The sequence below is a fragment of the Populus euphratica genome, unplaced genomic scaffold, assembly GCF_000495115.2.
Source record: "Populus euphratica unplaced genomic scaffold, PopEup_1.0 scaffold18.1, whole genome shotgun sequence".
Taxonomy (NCBI): Eukaryota; Viridiplantae; Streptophyta; class Magnoliopsida; order Malpighiales; family Salicaceae; genus Populus; species Populus euphratica.
Genome location: NW_011499881.1, coordinates 826747 through 846254, shown reverse-complemented (window position 1 = coordinate 846254; position 19508 = coordinate 826747). Strand labels below are relative to the sequence as shown.

The window sequence follows — 19508 nt, the reverse complement described above, 5'->3', positions numbered from 1 at the left end:
TATCTTGAAATCTTCCTAATAGTACTAGATATGTCGGAAAAAAAGCTGAGTGTGTTTCTAGTAATTTATTTATTCTTTTTTTTATTTTTTTCTCATATTATATCACCTTATCTCTTTTTTTTACCTAGTAATTTGATCTTGAATTCCATTGTTTGACTATTAGGTTTTCATAAAAATTAATTTTGGTTGATTTTTGTTTAATTTAATTAAATTCTAAAAAAAATGTGTTTTGAAACATTACTAAATAATTATCTTTGAAATAACGATTGTGCATAAAAACAAATTCTGAAACACATTTTGAAATCCAATCATTCCTCTAAATAGTAGTTTCGTGTAAAAATAATTTTTTAAAATGTAATTGTATTCAAACCATGTTATTTTTCAAATACATTTTCAACATGTGTTATCCTTTCAAAATTTTTAGCAAACTATGTTATTTTTCAAAAAAAAAAATCCTGAATATTGAGAATTTTTTTTTGTATGTGTATGTTTAGGTTGATTCTTGAAGAGTATAAGATTTTAAAATAGAATAACATTTAATCTCAGCTATCAAACTTAATTTAGATTTAATTAATTTAAATCTCCAAATAAACTTATCAGCTAAAAATATAAATATACAACATATTGAATTTCATAATTAGATAAACCAATGATTTATGAACATTCATTTATTTAATTTTGAATAACAATAAAATACTTAAATATTTTATGTTTTCCTAAATTATCAAACATATCATGTATCATATATGCCAATTTAAATTACTAAATATTTTATTTGATTAATATTATTTATTCAACAAATTCAATTAATTCATATAGATTATTTTTTTCTTACAGGTGAGCCACAATCACAACTACCTGTACATACACATGTTTTTTTTTTTTAAAAGAAAATAAAAAAAGCCATAAACCATAGCTGATATGATCCAATAGCCAGTTTGTTTTTATATTTTAAAAATATTTTAAAAAATTAAATTTTTTTCTTTATTTAGAATTATCTTTTTATATTTTCAAATTATTTTAATATACATATCAAAATAAATTTTAAAAAATATAAAAAATATTATTTTAATATATTTTCAAGAAAAAAACACTTAGAAAACACAATATTACAATTCCAAACATACTCCAACATTACAGTTGCAATATATATAAATAATAAACTATTTCTTTTTAATTACTAATATTAAAAAAAATTAGAAAATGTTATGAAATTTATACTTACGGCATTCAGTATAACTTTTTTCTTCCTATTTCTCAATTCCCAACCTCGATTTTTGAAACATTACCCAACACACAGAGCTTTGGCGGTTCCTAGACTTGCGATAGAAGAAATTAAATCATAACACTGCAGTGGCAACCCAGGTAATAACAACAGCTCTGGCTCTTGCAAGTATATACAGTTAGAATATAATCTCCTGTAAACTGGATCATTGAAATCATGACTTCAAAATTAAAATATTATCTCAATTTTTGTGGAGCTCGGTCCGTGAGAAAAGACGGTGCTTCGTGCAAGGGAAGGCAGTAAGTGGTGAATGAGAATTCAAAAGAGAAGGAACAATAACAAGAACCCTGGGTACAAGGCTGGAGAAACCACTGAAGTTTGATTGGGACAATGGTTGTGAGTTTTTTAAAATATTTTTTTGAAATATGTTAAAATAATATTTTTTATTTTTTAAAATATATTTTTGAATTCAGCACTTTAAAATACATAAAAAAAATATTTTTTAATAAAAATTTAAACTTTTAAGAAACATGATTTACAAAATTAATTTTTCTATCACAACGAGGCTTTGTTCCTTTTCATGGAAGCAAATTCAAGCATATACTTGGTAGAGGGAAAAAAAGAAGATAGGATCGACTTGAAGAGATTGAAAATGTTTTTAAGATAAAACTAAACAAATTTTATCCCAAATCAAATAAATATCAATAAATTCTTGAGAGATCTAGCTTTATTGATTAAATTTTAAATTTAATTTTTAAAAATTATTAATTCAAGTACTATAAATCTTAGAATAATTAGAGATTTATGGTCGTTAACTTCAGGGTCTTAAAAGATTAGTTGATGTGTATGTATAAGTTGACTCGAACACCTATAATTATTAAAAAAAAATATCAACAAACATTGATAGAGATAACAATCAATACCTTCAAATAAGATATTATATTATCCATACTCAAACATGAGTTCCATCCAATTAATTTTATGAGTTTTTATTGTGTATTTATAATTTAAACTTGAATTTGAATATTATAAGTTATAACTATCTAGTATATAATTAATTTACTATACATGTGATTTTTTCAAACTTTAAAGTTATTTATTTATTTTAGATCAATTTAGTGAATCAAGTCATTATCTATCCAACTCGAAACTAGATTTTCTTTTTTTTTTGGGTTTTACCCATACCCAAGAGGATCTAATTTTCTTTTTATTCAGCTATATGTGTTTACCGGTTTTGGTGAAATTACCATCCCAACGGGCAAATACATGTTCATAATCCAAGTTATCTCAATCAACTCTTGAAATACAGGGACTCGATTGAATATGTGGTAGTATGAGAGGGACGAATATGGAAATAATCCCCAACAAGTGGCAGACACGCGCGGTCACACATCGAAGTATAACTGACAACACCCGCCAATTTTAAAACATGAAATTAGAGACATTGGGTCCACGCTGTCCTCAAGGAGCATTCCCTAATCATGTTAACAAATGAAAAGAGAGGCCAGGCCACGCCGACCACCAAGGATGGGACAAGCACGCGTTGAAAAAGAAAGAAATGAAGGTTCCTCCACCAAAGGAGGAGGAGAAGGTGGCGTATCTGATTCGCAAGTCAAACATGGCCAGAAAACGGAAAAGAAACGGTTAGCAGGCCCCACCCAACCATTTCCTAACGCATGCATCATTTGAGTTTTTGACCTGGCCATTCATTCCCCTGCCTTTCCGATTCTAATTTTCTTTCTTCTACCCAGCAGACGGCACAACTTTTAAGGCAATCGACGTTTCTCTTCCAGTTTCTGAAATCCATACCCAGTTCATCAACTCAATACTCTCACCTTGGATCACATACCTCACAAAAAGTCTCTGTTTCTTCAGCTGTTTCTGTGGTTTTGCTTCATAACACAGCAATAAGATTACTTCCACTTGTCATTATATAAACTACTGTATCATAGTTTCATCATCAACAGAACACGATAGCAAGTGATTTGACTACAAAAAACTCAAAGTGGGTTTTTGATCTTTGGAATTTCTTTGTAGAAAGTCGTAAAGTTTATTTGTCTTCTGACATGGGTTTTCTTTTTTTTTTTTTCTTGAAATTTGTTTCAAGTGTACCCAAAGGTGAAGGTGAGAACAGATGGGCAAGATGATCAACCTGCACACAGCTGGAGTTCTTTGCTTTCCTTGAAGGATATCCAGTTTCTTTGTTTACAGGATTCTTGTTTTCCAGGTACTTCCCGCCCTTTATCTTTCCTCAATCAGCCCTTTTTTCTTTCTTTATTTTGAACTTTGTGGAGTTTTTTTTTCTTTTTCGAATTAGTTTGATTATTACTTCATGAGTAGTCTGAGCTTGATAAACTGCCTCTGTTACTGCTAGCTGACATAAATAGTTGGTTATCTGCGTCTTCATATTATCTGTTAAATTTATTTTCTATCCGACAAAAGAGAATTCAAAAAAGGCAGGGCCAAGAATTCAACTGTTTGCTTGGTTGCTAGTATGGTTGAAATTTCTTTGTTGACCAAAAAGCATGGTTTACTTTTGCTCTGCCAAGTTCATGTACGTCCTACTTTTAAATGCAGAGGAACTTCCTGTGTTATTGTTTGTTGTGAAAACTGCAGCAATAATGATGAATATTATACAAGAGAGAAAACAAGAAAAACACACAGTGATTCGGCAATGTTTCTACATTAAAAAGAGCGAGGATCTTTGTTTCACTCTATGTAATATTAGGGTTACCCAATGTTTGATAAGGAGTATTATACCCTGAGGAATATGATGGCGCAGTGTTGCCCTAAAGAATTGCAGAATGTAAAGTAAACAATACATAGAAAACCAGCCAACGAGCCTACAACTGAGAAAGTGCTACTTTGTTTCAATTAGGGATACACGAACACTGACAAATTGAATGATGAAAATTAGGATCGAATTGTATTTAAGTTTTGTTGATTGGTATTTGGTCCATATGTCCTTGCTGAGCTTTATTATTTGCAGTGAAGGGGCATCAAGATGATTCTCCACCACCCATAGCAAGAATCTCGAAGTCTTATGTACCGAACGTGATCATGCCAAAAGTTTATGTTTCTGAAGGTTAAAGTTTAACTCATTGCTTTCATGGCACGAAATTCAAATTAGACTATGGCAAGAAATTCAAATTAGACTCTGATCAGCAGAGATATTTGTCAGTTCTTAAATATAAAAACTCTATTGATCTTTCACAGGAACAGAGAAGAAAAACATTTTTAATGAGGAGGATATACCAAAAATTAGAGCCAGTTCAATCCCACGCCCGCGTGCTGTCTTATCTAGTCCTGGTAATTTCACTTTCCCCTTTTAACATTCAATCCAAATTTATCTCTTCAGGTGCCATGGTCTGCCTACTATAGCCATGTCTTGAACTCTATCATGCCCTAATATGGGCAGCAGAGAGCGTAGTATAAACATAAGAAATTAACTAAAAAGAAGCTAGCTTCAACCTAGTCTAGGGTTGGAGAACGGAAGTAAACTTTCATTGCCCTTATGTTTGTGGCCTAAAAGATGGATATATTTCTGGATGAACTGCAGCCACAGTAATGAAGCATGCCTTTTGTTTATGCTTTAATTTTCATCCTATATATGATATCCCTCGTTGTTCTTAAATATTTTAAAATTTGAGTTATCAAATTATTGAATAAGACTAGACGCTTTTCGTGTAGGAACATAGTGGCCCAGCGTAGCTAGAGTTAGGGTTTAACAAATTAAACCTGGTTTATCTGGGAAACAAAAGGCCAGACACCCTGATAATCATCGCAGCATAACATTGTTCATATGCACTTCTTTTTGCTATTTATGCACTGGCCTGCTATCGCACTTCTTTCCATTCATGTGTGTGTATGGCCACGATCTGCTTAGATGCCACAAAGATTTCTAACAAGCGATTTTCGAATTCGTATCCAGACAATGATGCAGTGATCGGGAATAACAACAAGACTAGAGTGGCAAGGCCCTCAGCTTTGAAGAATAATAAGCTGATTCAAAATAGGCATGAACTATGTAAAGTTGTCCCCGCTAGAATCACTGATGCTACCCCAACAAATACAAGAAAGTCCAAGAGCACTCCTGACAATAAGAGTGAAGTTAAAGTAAAGAAAGGGCTGCCAACGGATACACCACGTTCTATGAGAATCTAATTGCTTAATATACACACTGGATCTATAGCTGGGTTGATAATAGCAAGGACATTTTTGTTTCCTAATGGGAGCACGGCAACCTCTGTTGCAATTTTGTTATACTGTAACCGAAATCACATGAAGGGCAATCTTCATGTAATAGGATCTGTATATTATCAGTTTGCTGTCCAGAAGAAGAAATTCATATATTATGAGCTTGAAGTCCAGGGGAATCCAGAGAAAATAAGATCAGCCTGCAACAATCACTGATGGACATATTCAACAGTACGTGGGCGGTTGCTGGCATTAACCTCCAGCCAAAGTCCAGGGTGATTTGTGGCGCCAACAAATTCAGACTTGCAAGTTAAGAATCATCCGAAAAAAACAGAACGTGGATGACCGAAAAAGTTTATTTTTTAAAATGTTTTTTAATTAAAAATATATTAAAATAATATTTTATTTATATTTTTTAATTTATTTTTAATATCAATACATCAAAATAAAAAAAATATATAAAAAAATTAAATAAAAAAACTCAAAATCACTAAAAAACTAACACCTCTTTAGCCTAACACTCATATTAATATGATTTAATGATATTGCTCCTTGCTCAAAAAACTTTTGAACTTGATATTGGTTGTAACGTAAGTTTGTTTATTCATTATGTTATAATTGTTTTTTATAAATTATGTAGAGTTAGATTTGTCATTTTACTTTTTTAAATAGTAAAAATATAAATTTAACTATAGAATAAAAACAAAGTATAAAACCTCTTACTCATAAATTTTTTATCTTTTTAATTTTTTTTAAAATAATATAATTATTTTGACGTCTTTAAAAATAAAATCAACTTAGCCATTTTCACAAAGATTTTTTTTGTTATTTTACATTTTTTTTATTATAAATTTAAAAGATGTTTAGGGCTTTTTTTTAATAATTGATATATTTTAAATATAATTAGAAAACATGTTGATGTGTGTAGAGGGCCCCACACTCTTTAGACATTATATGTAAGGTTGTTTGTAAATACAGCTTTTTATGGTGGTGTTTAAAATATTTTCACGTTGTTGATTCAATAAGATAAGATTTTTTTTTTCATCCTTTACTATTTCTCTCTTCACCTAGATTTAACATATTAAAAATTCAAGAATAATTATTTAATTTGTTGATTCTTTATATTTAATTATTTTTTTAGTATAATTTTTTTATCCTAAGTAATTTATAGAACTTGTATGTTCTTTTAATTTCACTTTTCTTAAATTTTTTTATTTTTCAAATTTAATCTTTATTTTTTTTATTGTTATTTTTTTATTTTTATTTTTTACAATTTCATCCTCATTTGGTTTTCTTTGTATCAAATTTAATTCATATTTTTTTTATTACCAATTTGTTTTGCTTCAACAAGTTTTAAAAACTACGTTTAAGATATTTGTCCAGATTTATTTGGTTTTTTTTCTCCCTTTAAACTATTTTTTTATTTCACCTTTTAGTATTTATTCAATTAAAGACTAAGTATTTTTTAGCTTGTTTTCTATAGAATTCTTTATTGATTTTTGAAATGATCTGGATATCCCAGGTCTTTTTGTTTATTTTTATTTGTTGGTTTTTTTTTGTTAATTCTTTAATTTTTTTTTTCAATATCTTTCTTTAATATTTGAAATGATTTCTTTAAACAATTTATATGGTCAAAATTATTTTTCTATTTCACCTCTTTATTTTATTTTTTTAATTTAGTTCTTATTCTTTTAATTATTATTTATTTAATTTGAGATACAAATTTTAAATTATTTTATTTATTTATTTTCTCTAGGAATTTTCAATGATTTTAAAAATAACCCAAGTTTTCTTGGGTTTTTTTAATTGTTATTTTTTGTTGGATTTACTTTGGCTAATCAACATTAAATTAAATAAAAATTGAGTTTTTTTATGCAATCCGGGTCTAGAATTTAATAAGTTATGAGTTTGAGATCCTTGACTAGGTTTAGAAGCTTTACTAGAGTTCTTTTGGGGTTTCTTCCCCTTTTATAAGTTTTTTTTTCCAGTTTTATCATTTAAAATTTATATAATTAGTGCTTAGGTTTTGTTTTTCATCCTATTTTTATATAATTTTTGTATTTGTGTATTTTTTTATCATTTTTGTTTTTAAATTTTTGGTTTTTCCATATATCAATATTTTTTTCTCAATTGCATATATGCCCCAAGTCATATTTTTTAAAAAATAAATTTTAAATACGCTTGCATCATAAAATTACAAATGTTTTTTAATTTCACTATATTTTTTTATTTTTTTAGATTTGATTTTTATTTTTTTTATTGATATTTATTTTTTTTGAGATCATTTTTTAGATTTTGTTTTTTACAATTTCATCATTATGAATTTTTTTTATCATATTTGATCTCTATTTTTATATTATTATTTTTTTACTTAAAAATAATATTTTTTCATGATTTTATTTTTTAAAATTAAATTTCTTAGAAATTAAGTTTTTTTATTAAACTTGGATTAAAATTTTAAAAGTTGCGAGTTTTAGACATTCGATTAAGTTTAGAAGGTTTATTCAGATTTGCTTAGTTTTTTTTATTTTTTTAAGTTAATGTTTTTTTAGAATTTAGAATTTAATTTTTTTATTTTTTTGGTTTAATTTTTATATGGTTAGTCTTGGATTCATGACTAGTATCACCAGTGTTAAATGTTAACACGAGTTGACTTTAAATTTTTTGTTATTTTTAAGTTTATTTATTTTTATTTTATTATTTAACTTTTAATGTATTAAAATTTAATCTTTGTGTTTTTTCTCTTTTTTCTTTCAAATGATTTATTTTTCGTGTTTTTCATTCTTTGAATTTATCTCAAATTTATATTCATTATCACAATGTTTATGAGTTGAGTTCGTTTAACTAAGTGTTTTTTTCTGTTTTCTCGGTCACAACTTCGATTTTTCAAATGCAACTTTTTTTTTACTTTTTTAGTATTTAAATTATTAATAGTGACTGGAATATCAGATTTTTTTTCCTTAACTTTTTTCTTACGTTAAAAAAAAAATAATCTGACCCGTCGGCCTCGAATTGCGAGCCACAAGTGTAGTTACTACTAACTCCGAGTCTGATCCATACTGAACGCACCTTATCTCCTCAGATATATCTTTACCCCATCTCATTGGACACAATCTGCCCACATCAGCTTGCACAGCCTAACCCTCCTTCCATTCCCCCATCAGCACTTACTTTCAAGTCATCCCCCCCCACCCCCTCCCATAACTGTAAAAACCACCACCATTACCACCAATTTTCTTGCCAATTTCTTGCACCATGGCTGCCTCTGCTGCTGCAGCTGTAGGCTCTTCTTTCTCTCCCTCATCAATTCACACCCTCAAATGCATGCATGTCAAGCACTGCCCGTTTGATCAAACTCTCCTCAAAGTCTCACCAGTTCGCATCATGTTAGCCACGTTATCTCGCTCGAATTATGTTATAGAACCACTTTCACAAGTTGCAGCCTCATGGAGGGTGCCAAGAGTATCTGCTGATGTTGCTCAAGAGGAGGCACCCGCAACTGCTCCTGCGGTGGAAGAAGAGGAACTGGCCTCAGGAGAAACAGAAGGAGAAGCTGATCAGGTCCCTGTTAATACCAAGCTTTACTTTGGGAATTTGCCATATAATGTTGACAGCGCACAGCTTGCTGGGATGATTCAAAAGTATGGTAGTCCAGAGATGGTTGAGGTATGTTAAACATCAATATATGATGATATTTGAGGAGGAGGATTTTCTTTACTTCACTTAATTAGGATCTGCAGTTATGGCTAGATGTACCATTAAAATTCATTTTTTTTATTAATTTTTTTTTTATGTTTTGTATTTGATGAGTTAATTTTAAAAATAATTATTTTAAAATAAAAAATATTATTTTAATAAATAAAAAAAAAGCTTTAAAAAACAACGGTAACTACGATTCCAATCCAGCCCAGACATGAATAAACAAGGCTGCTTATGATGCCAAAGTATATAGTGGAGTGTGTTCCTCAAACATGCAAGAACTAAATTAATTTGCTAAATGAACTTTCTTGTTGATTTCCTAAAACACGGCTCTGCAATAGCTTGAAAATTCACCTCCTAATCAGATGATAAAGCTTGTGGGCTTCCATAAAGAAGAAGAAGAAGAAGAAGCTTGAAATCCCTCAGATAGGTAACTACTCATTTAGCAGCATAATTTCTTGAGAAATTCACCCTTGAAATCACTTGGACTGAGAGATAGCGTGTGCTTAGATTCTACATGGAAACCTGAATTCGCTTTGGCCGTGTGATATAGGTGCATGTCTGCATCAATATACCATGAATGAAAGTTCTGGTAACTTCAAACGTAGGGTAAAGGGACAACTCAATCAAAGTAGTGAAATTCCTGTGTTAGCGATCAGTTGAGCAATCTTGAATGGTAAATTTAATAGATTGAATACAACTATATGAGCTTCTTGAACTTGGATGAATTGCACAAGCCTGATACTTCAGTTTTTATCATCTCAACGCACAGCTGTAGGTTGCCTCTTAGAGAAGGATGGATGGGTGAATTGGTGGTTTGTTTGCTATTATTCCCTTTTTACCGTCATCACGAGCTCTCCATCAATCAAGAACGTGGTTCAGTGTCCTGGAAAAAACCATGGTAGAGGAGTGAAGGAGGAGCCACATGTTAGCACTGTGGCAATGGTTCCCTGGTTATGCTACACTCACACGGATACGAAGATGATTGGTAACCAAGTAGGTTATTCAACATGGATCTATGTGAGAGGAGATGCATAATTGTTGCCAAACAAAAAAAAGGAGGTGCATTATTGTTTAACTGATGATCTCACTTGTTGCTAGAGAAGTTTTACTCCCAATTTTCACTGCTTCAAGGGGTTTTGGGAAGTGAAAGAGTGAAGCCCGCCTCAATATGCAATCAAGCACTGTAGTATTCATTTTCCTTTGTTTTCAAGACTCCAGAACACCCAAATTAAGATAGTCCCTTCTTTTGCTGTTACTGATTTCATACTTTTTTCACGATAATGATGATTACAACTATAAATGATGGAAACTTGACCATTGGTAACGAAATGCTTTCTGAATATTATAGAACTTGTGCTTAAGTATTGATTTCTCTTCACTCTTTACCTTACAATTTGCCTTAATCGCAATGTTAATGCTTGTCAGTTGTCATGGAATTTATAGTACTGTTTATTTCCCTTGTTATTATTATTATTATTATTATTATTTGTGAGAGCTATTCTTTTACTGACCAATGAGCATGGCTGCAGGTTCTCTATCACAGAGAAACTGGAAAAAGCAGAGGTTTTGCATTCGTGACAATGAGTAGCATTGAAGATTGTGAGGCAGTCATTGAAAATCTCGATGGAAGCGTAAGAACTCCTCCGTGTGTGCGTGTGAATACTTTAATATATTAGCGAGTCATTTTACCTCAAGCTTCAAATTTTGTTCCTTTTTCAGCAATACATGGGTCGCATCTTAAGGGTGAACTTTGCAGATAAACCAAAACCTAAAGAACCATTATATCCAGAAACAGAATACAAACTTTTTATTGGAAATTTATCTTGGTCAGTAACGTCTGAAAGTTTGACACAAGCCTTTCAAGAATATGGTAACGTTGTTGGAGCACGGGTTCTATATGACGGGGAGACAGGAAAATCCCGTGGTTATGGTTTCGTATGTTACTCAACAAAAGAAGAAATGGAAACAGCCCTTCAATCTCTTAATGGAGTGGTATAATCTACCTCCCTCTACTCAGTATATACTTTGTGTTACTTGCAGCATTTGTTTTTGGAAAACAGTTAATCAATGGTCATGTGTTATATTTAGGAACTGGAGGGACGAGCATTACGTGTAAGCTTAGCTGAAGGGAGAAAATCATAAGATGGAGAGTGGAAAAGGTGCAGATTTGAGAAAAGATGATCAATACTGATAGCACCAAGAAATGGAAGGAAACAGTAGTTAATTTTACTATTGCAATCACTTGGCAACCTGAGATTCTCTTCTCTTTCATGTCTATTGTGTTTGCCTGATCTTCCACTTCTGATTGATGAGTAGAAAGAAGTTCCTTATAAAATTTGTCATGGTTTTGGTAAGGCTATGAATATGCTACGATAAACAGAAAAAATCTTTCTTGGCTGCTGGGAACTGAATAGAGCAGATGGGAAAATCGTCAGAAAGTGTTGTTAATTTGGCTGCAATTTCTCTCAATTTTAACAACATTTTAGTTTATTCAGTTGGAGCTTATATCTTAATGACATTCTATTGTTCTGCTTCTGATGAAGCATTCGTAACTATACTCCTGGTCTAGTATTTAACTATTTATGATGCACTTGAGCATTGGCAGCAGCTACTGCACCTTCATTGTGATTGGGCATCTCAAACTGACTCGTGCTATCTTCTTCATTTTCCTCTGTTTCCCATAGGAAACTAGCATAAGCTGCGAGAACATAGCTGAAAAGAAAGAAAGAATGAAACGTCAGGCCAAGAATCAGTCAGTCCTAGAATGTATAATTTAGCTGCCATTCCTATCAAACAATCAAAGCATCTTCCATCATGCAAATCGTCTAGACCAAAAAGTTCTTTTGCTAAACAGAATTTTCTATAGGGAAAAGAGTGGCTGGTCTAATCTCTAAAACTCAAACTCCTCTATACCATCTCCCCTTTCTTATGGAGTCCCTTCCTTGTATGTGAGTGCTCGTTTTATAGATATACTTGCGGAGAGTAATAAAAAAAGAAGAAGAAGAAACTGGAGGTCCGGCATCAACATTTTACATTTTCAAACCAAAGAACGTGAACTTTGGAACTCCGGAGGACCATCTTGTAAACACAAATAAATGGAAAGCCGTCTAAATTCTAAAACATGGAGAAAGGGATGTACCTGTCCGCAGGAGTTGCTTGAATTGATTGTTTGAAGTAACACAAGGCTTTGTCATGGTCACAATAAAGTTCCCACACCAATTTTGCATATTGCGACAGGATTTCTCCATCACCAGGATCAGCCAGTATGGCTTGGGAGAAGTATTCCTCAGCCCCTTTAAGGTCTCTCTTGGACTGTTGGTTGAAAACAAATGTTATAGCAAGAATGGAGGAAGAATGACAACTCACAGACTCCAATCTAGACGTCTACAAGAAAGAAGTAAACAAAATAGTAAAGGAAGCACAATGTGCAAAACACTCTAGTCCACAGTGTAGCTTGTTGCCACAAACAGCTAACCAAGAATTTGCACTGTGATCACTGTACCACGCTGCCGGCCTCCTTCAATTTTACATGTGATGTCACTCTAAATACAGAAAACGATAGCAAAATCATCTCAGTCATTGTCAGACATATATTTATGGGTACTCCATTAGAGATTAATAGACACTACCTGATTTTGTGTACTAAAAGCTGATAATAGAAGACTTGTATGTATATAACTAAACAAAAGTCCCTTAGATCTGGTTAGCATGATGATTTACATTTCTGACCATTTGCAGATTTTTTCAGATTTTTGATTTCCTGTACCAAACTGAAGCATCTTTTTACAGAATGACCGTCTTTACCACAATTGAAGATGTACCAAATCCTAAGCCATGTCTTCACCTTAACTCTTGTAGTTGCATCCTTGCTTTAATTGCATGTCTATGAGACATAATACGTGTTATGCATGCATATTTGATTATTCTTTCCAACTAGTGTTTTCTAACAGCTCGATTCACGATGAAGTGCAATGACCGTTGAAGGACAACTCCATCCATCTTGGGATTCAATAAATTTTGCTAGGATAGCCTAGAGATGGGACTGTACGAATGTCCAAATTGCTAAAAGCGCCAAAGTAACAGATGGATGCATTGAATGACTTTATATCTCTGACTCCCATGTTAAAGCTACATCTATAGTGAATGACTCCTCCTTCAATCCAGGATTACGTGTCCCAGAAAAACAGATGGTTACTAACTCCTACTCCTTAATGGAATGTGTTCCAGATAACATATTTTTAATTATGCAGTTATACATTCATCTCCAATTTAACCTTCGGAAAGATCTATTCCTTAGATCATAAGATGGAATTTCCTCATTGATGATCATTTTCTAGTTGTATGCAATGGCCATGGAAAATTCTCCTTAACCTCAGTGGGGTATGCCCTTATCAAACTAGCAATCCTGTATTATATCTATCCTGAGAAACAAAGATTTTCCAAGTTACCTTTCCTAACTTGTTTGAAACAGTTTTTCATGCTCGCAAAATATCATTCCAACTATTCAAACTGTTTAAAAGAATTAAGCAGTCTCGATGCATCAGTTTACAAATATCCCATACAATAGTTTTGAAAGTGTGCCACAAATCTCTGCTTCCACCATGCCTCACCTCCAGTCTCTAGATAATGGAGTCTGATGGAAATATATCCAGTTATGACTACAAAGTTCAAACATTAATTATAGATTCTTCTTGTATACTATTACAAGTATACTACCAGAATGAGCTTATGATGAAGTAAAGAGATAAATTTACAGATCTTACCTGATACAGAAGCTCAGCATAATTTCTTAGAACCAAAGAGTTGCAAGGATTTGCCTCTACCATCGCTCTATAAGACTCCTCAGCATCACGATCCTGGTTGGCATCAGATGCAGCATGGTCTTCCAGATCAATATGATTCTTAGATGGAAGCTGCAACAGTTTAAAATTCTAGTTAGTGGCTAGGTTTAAAAGCTTAGTTGGAACCCTACAATAAAACATTCACAAATTTATGACCAAGAAGAGAAAGTGGCACCTGGATAAATTCTTGTTGAAATGTATTTCCTTCCCCATCGTCTTCTATTTCCCAGAGTAAGCTGGCATAAGCTGCATGAACATTGCTGAAAACATGGAAAGCAAAGCTATGCTTATTCATCTCAAATACAATTCAGGTGCAATCATTTTCGAAGTCCGTGTAGGATTCTTATCACGTGGCACTGCAGCTGAAAGAGCCTTTGCACTAAAAATCATCAAATTTATGCCTGGGGTGCTTGTTGATGCTTCTCACATCACCATATCAAAAGCACACAAAATGCATCAATTTGGTGCTTTGTAGCGCAAAAGCACTTTGTAAAAGTAACTCCAACACAATAGACAAGCTACTATTGATGGGAGTTAGATTTGCAACTCTTTGCAAAGGAGCTAGAAGAAAGCAAGTTCATATTCACCTGTCTTGAGGGGCTGACTGAACTGCACGCTCAAAGTTAATTAATGCTCTATCTTGATCATGGTTAAGCTCCCATTCCAGTTTTGCATACTGCATCAGAATTTCACCGTCTGCAGGAGCTGCCAGTGTTGCAAGACGATAATATTCCTCAGCTCCATGAAGATCTCCCTTGGACTGTTAAAAAGAGAAGCTTTACAGTGAAAAACCAATCATTTTCTTATGGCCTCTACAAAATATAAAGGTCCACTCTCAGAATGCTTGAGGAATTACAATACTGAAGAAAAACACTATTGCCTGTCCGAACACTATTCTTACTTTAATGAGATTATTTTATGTCAAAATGCTTCGTTTCCTTAATAAAAAAATAAAAATAGATGGGCATTCTTACCAGTTAAAAGTAATTTCAGTATGTGATTAATTGTGACGCCATTTAGAAAACGTGGGATCCAAAGCTATGCATAAAACAATAGTACAAAAAGTGCCAGCAGAAGCAGAAGCAGGAGTAATTGAAAATAATAAAAATAGCAGCTATCAAGCCAAGCCAACCTTTCAATCTGCTCCAAATCGACACAGAAGCACCAACAAGATTACATTTCCCTTAGACATTCAAACCTAATGAACATGACTGGAAGCAGACCTTGACAAAGATCTGAACATAAAAACCCCAAATATTATAGGACCTGATCATTCAAAGTCTAGATCCCATGTTTCACAATAAGGAGTTCAAAAGGCTGGACAGCTCTTCTGGTAAGCACGGTGACAACTGGGATGGCTCAAGGTGCATCAATTTCATGACATGAGTTATCTTAAATAGGTATGATGAAGTGAAAATTAGAGTAGAGTCAGAAAAGAAAAAAACTAACCATACCAGCAACAGCCGAGCATAGTTTGAGAGGAGCAAAGGGTGGAAAGGATACTCATCAATCATCCTCTTATAATACTCTTCCACATCATCATCTTCATCAAGGTTCGGGAAACTTAAATGAAAACCACCACTATCACCACCGAGATCTATATCATCAATCCCAAGCCCAGCAGCAAGATACAGGGGAGGACTAGCCGGTTCCCTTACTTCTTCAATATCGAAATTCTCAATTCCGTTTGAATCTTGTTCCTGCTTCTTCTCTCCTTCCTCCTCTATTAACCCCGTGCTCGTCTCTCCAAAACTGAAGTCCCCGCTACCAATAGATTCTATGTTTTCTCTAATAGTAATAGTTCTCATCAATTCTTCTCTTCCCACATCTGTTCCATTGCGTCCTTCATCCTCTAGTCCATCATTTTTGTAAAATATCGAAAAAGAAGGTGAAGAGTGCAACATTCTACATTGAAATTTCTTTGATGTAGTAGTTGAGTTACGAAATTCTTCTTGATCACAAGAAGATGTATAGACAAAACTTTCGAAATTACTATAGGACGAAGCTCTTCGAAGGCCGTTAATTCGAGAACTACCCTTTTCTTGATCGAGTTCAGACAATGGAGATGAGCTGCCGTGGTCTGATAATGGTGTCAAGTTGAGGTGCAGCAAACCGTGAGGGAATGATAGTTTGGATCACGAAACACTGGTTGGTGTTTGATGTGGTTGGTGTGGGTGTCGTGGGTGTTGTTAACAGCGTCAAAGTCTCTATTAGGGCCGTCTGAGAAGGGTGAAAACAAGGGTCCAGTTGCAGAAGCTGATGAGCTCCTTAGAAACATTTTTGCCTTTGATCTTGGACAAATCAGTTTAACAAGAGTTAGAAATTGTTGTACACGTAAAGGGTTTTACCCCCTCTTTGACATATACAAAAAAGGGATTTCGCATTGTTAAATCTATCCCGAGATTGACCATAAAACCAAAAAGCAAAAATTAAGAACATTTCATTTGGGTTGACGACCTCCACGCCAAAAATGAAATAGCTTCTGATTTTCGAAAAACAGAAGGGAGGCATATGTTTCATCTTTCTTACAGAGATGGTAGATCAACATTCTGAGCATCAAATTAAGATATTAACCAATTTTTTTAATTGAATCTAAGCAATGCTAAAACAATGAACAAATTTGCAGAACAATATTAGTGCTAAAAATATTTTTTCCCCTCTTCTTTGCCTATAATTCAATATACTTTTTGGACAATGAAGACATCTTGGATTAGAATGAAACTACTCATTTGAATTAACTAAGAACATATAGATGACCATAAATGTTGTCACAAGTAGCATTTCTATGTTGATATCGCTCCAGTTGCCGAATAGTAGTTAATTAGCAAGATGCATGTGATTGCTTTAGACTTTTAGACCCATTAGCAATGAAAGGCAGCCAGGAAGACTTCACGTGATAAATGCCAAGGGTTTTCGTGAGAAGTGTCTAAGCCACCACGGATCTATAGGATACAACCCACGTTTAAGGCCAGTTTGTTAAATAGTAGCAGTACGACTCACTTCACTTGTGATTTAATTGTTGGTGTTTTCCTTAAATTTTAACCTGAAAGGAATCCCAAGATTTTCTTTGCTTACACACTGCCTGAACTAATATGAAGGCACATGTGTGTGTGTGTGTGTGTGTGTGTGGATTAGAGAAGAGAAGAAAGCATACCTTGTATCTTGGTATGGTGCGGTATATATATATATATATATATATATGGATTAGAGAAGAGAAGAAAGCATACCTTGTATCTTCGTAAGGTGCGGATTATCTTTCTGGGAATAGGCAAAAGACATGACCACCTCAGTTCTCTCCACTCCTATAGGCTATTACGGTGAACAACATCCATGAATGCGTGAGAGTTGAGACTTGAAAGAGAGGAGGGGGTGTTTGGGGTGTGAACTGTGGAGCGGTATATGTAATTCGAGCAAGAGCAATGGAATGGAGGTTTCTTCATTGATGGGGCAGCAGCAGAGCATGGGAACTTGCGCGCGTACCCATGACGGACAGACCAGGCATTTTAATTTCATTTGATTTTCTAGATGGCACGTGCACTTACTTTATTGAGAGGTGGCAGTCAGTGGCTGCCTCCGTTAGGTGTCAACAGAGGAGAGCATAGAGGGCAATGATCCAGCCTCCAAAGGCTCAGATCGACATGTCATGCTATATATTATCACACGACCTGTTTCTTATAACTTGTGGTGTGTGTTCATAATCTTCGTTTTTTTTTATTACATGCTGCTTCGTAAGGCCTTGGGGCCACCAATGGGAATAATCTACCCCAGATTTCTAGCACCCTCGTTTACTTCCTTCGCAGGTTTCGAACTTACTAGGTGTCGCAACACGAATCCAGGATCAATAGTTGGCAATGCAGGAATGGTGTTATAAGGACACGCACCGTCTAGGATAGGCCTCAGAACATATATATAAAATAAGTGATATAAAAATTTTAAATGTTGGATAATTTTTCAAAATATTATATTTTTTTTGAGGAATAAAATCAAATAATAAAAATTTTTATTATCGAATAAAACAAAACAAATAACTTATAATCCTTATTATATTGCCAAAACCCAAACTTAATTAAAATAATATAATAATGAACCTTAAAATATCGAATGAAATACTAAAGAGAAAGTTTTGCAAAACAAGTAAAATATATCGATTAAAATAAAAAAAAAAAAAAAACATTCATCAAAATTTATTTGTTAATAGAAACTAAGAATTTAAAATGATATTAAAAAAAAATAAAAGGGTAAATTCAACTAATTTATTAAGGGAATAACATTTAACATATATCTTAGATATTAATAGTTTGTAAATTGATATATCTTGATATAAATATACATATTAAGCATATTAACATAAAGTATTGGAATATATGCAAGAGATTAGATGATACCTGAAAATAATCACTATGAGAAAATCCAGTGTTGCAAACTAATGTTTTTTTCACCAGTTAGATATACAAAATATTATATATACATAAACTAATCACTCTTTATTAGTATGGAATTATCGATAAATATATTGATATCAAGATATAATAGATACTCGTATAATTATCAAAGTAATGTAAATCATTTCGAATGGAATTTAGTTTAATAGAATGCGAGTGTAAATTCAAAAATGGATGAATACTCGAAAAATAAATAAAGTAACATATATAAATATTTAAAAAATTAACTAGTTGTACTCATCATGTAATAAAATATAATTCAACAAAATGCAAGTGCAGATTCAATAATGGATAAGTACTTAGAAAATAAAGCAACATATATAAATAATTAAAAAATTAACTAGTTGTACTATATATATATATATATATATATTACATGCATAATGCATATTAAAAAAATTATCTTACTCATCCAAAAAACAAAAACAAAAGATAATGAATGTACAACTAGAGACTTCTAAAGATCATTAATAGGAACGTTGACAAAACCTCTAATACATATGGAAGATACTGAAAAACAACTCAAAGCAAAATAATATAAAAAATTAAAACTCTAAGTTAAGATACCGAAATATAATTATAAAGCCAAACCAATTTCCATGATCAATTATAAGTATAACCCAAACTGATTGAAACTAACAAACTCAATAAAATTTTACTGTTAGAGTAGCCGGTCGACCACTATCATAGGTTAACCGATCAACTAGAAGCAATTAGTCAACTGATAGAGATTTTCAAAATCCTGATATACAAATCTTTAAATTTACAAATCTTAAAAAATAGGCATTCTATTTTTCAAACACTCATAATCCAAACAATATATCAAATTAATTTTAAGTAGGAGTGGCACCCTAAACATTAATTATAACTTTTAGGTTATTCAATCATCAAATCATAATAAATACCTTAACTCTTCTTAAAACCTTCTACCATCAATCTCTAATCAAGAATAACAATAAGGAAGGAGATGTTTATTTGTTCTTGTTCTTCTCAACCTTTCTAGAAACCAAAACCATAAGCTCAAAACCGATTTCTTGGTATATATGGGAGTAAGTCACGACAAAGAATGAAAAAAATAAAGGAAGATGGAAAAAGTAAATT

The 19508-nt window shown here is 32.6% G+C and overlaps 3 protein-coding genes across 3 annotated transcripts; 2 read left to right on the top strand and 1 right to left on the bottom strand.

The window, feature by feature from the left end:
• The first annotated feature begins 2753 nt into the window (after nucleotides 1–2753).
• Nucleotides 2754–5743, top strand: LOC105129403 (uncharacterized). Its single transcript, XM_011031443.1, has 5 exons — nucleotides 2754–3230; nucleotides 3333–3452; nucleotides 4215–4310; nucleotides 4442–4534; nucleotides 5157–5743. Coding segments are annotated over exons 1-5 (543 nt in total). The 5' UTR covers nucleotides 2754–3229; the 3' UTR covers nucleotides 5390–5743.
• Nucleotides 5744–8528: 2785 nt separating this feature from the next.
• On the top strand, nucleotides 8529–11663 carry LOC105129401 (29 kDa ribonucleoprotein, chloroplastic-like). The gene is made up of 4 exons (XM_011031441.1): nucleotides 8529–9088; nucleotides 10654–10755; nucleotides 10844–11116; nucleotides 11213–11663. The coding sequence occupies exons 1-4, from the start codon at nucleotides 8678–8680 to the stop codon at nucleotides 11264–11266; spliced, it is 840 nt and encodes a 279-aa protein (XP_011029743.1). The 5' UTR covers nucleotides 8529–8677; the 3' UTR covers nucleotides 11267–11663.
• Nucleotides 11556–16792, bottom strand: LOC105129402 (uncharacterized). Its single transcript, XM_011031442.1, has 7 exons — nucleotides 16155–16792; nucleotides 15420–16098; nucleotides 14553–14725; nucleotides 14141–14225; nucleotides 13888–14037; nucleotides 12264–12436; nucleotides 11556–11836 (listed from the first exon to the last, which is right to left on the bottom strand). The coding sequence occupies exons 1-7, from the start codon at nucleotides 16241–16243 to the stop codon at nucleotides 11701–11703; spliced, it is 1485 nt and encodes a 494-aa protein (XP_011029744.1). The 5' UTR covers nucleotides 16244–16792; the 3' UTR covers nucleotides 11556–11700.
• Nucleotides 16793–19508: the final 2716 nt, after the last annotated feature.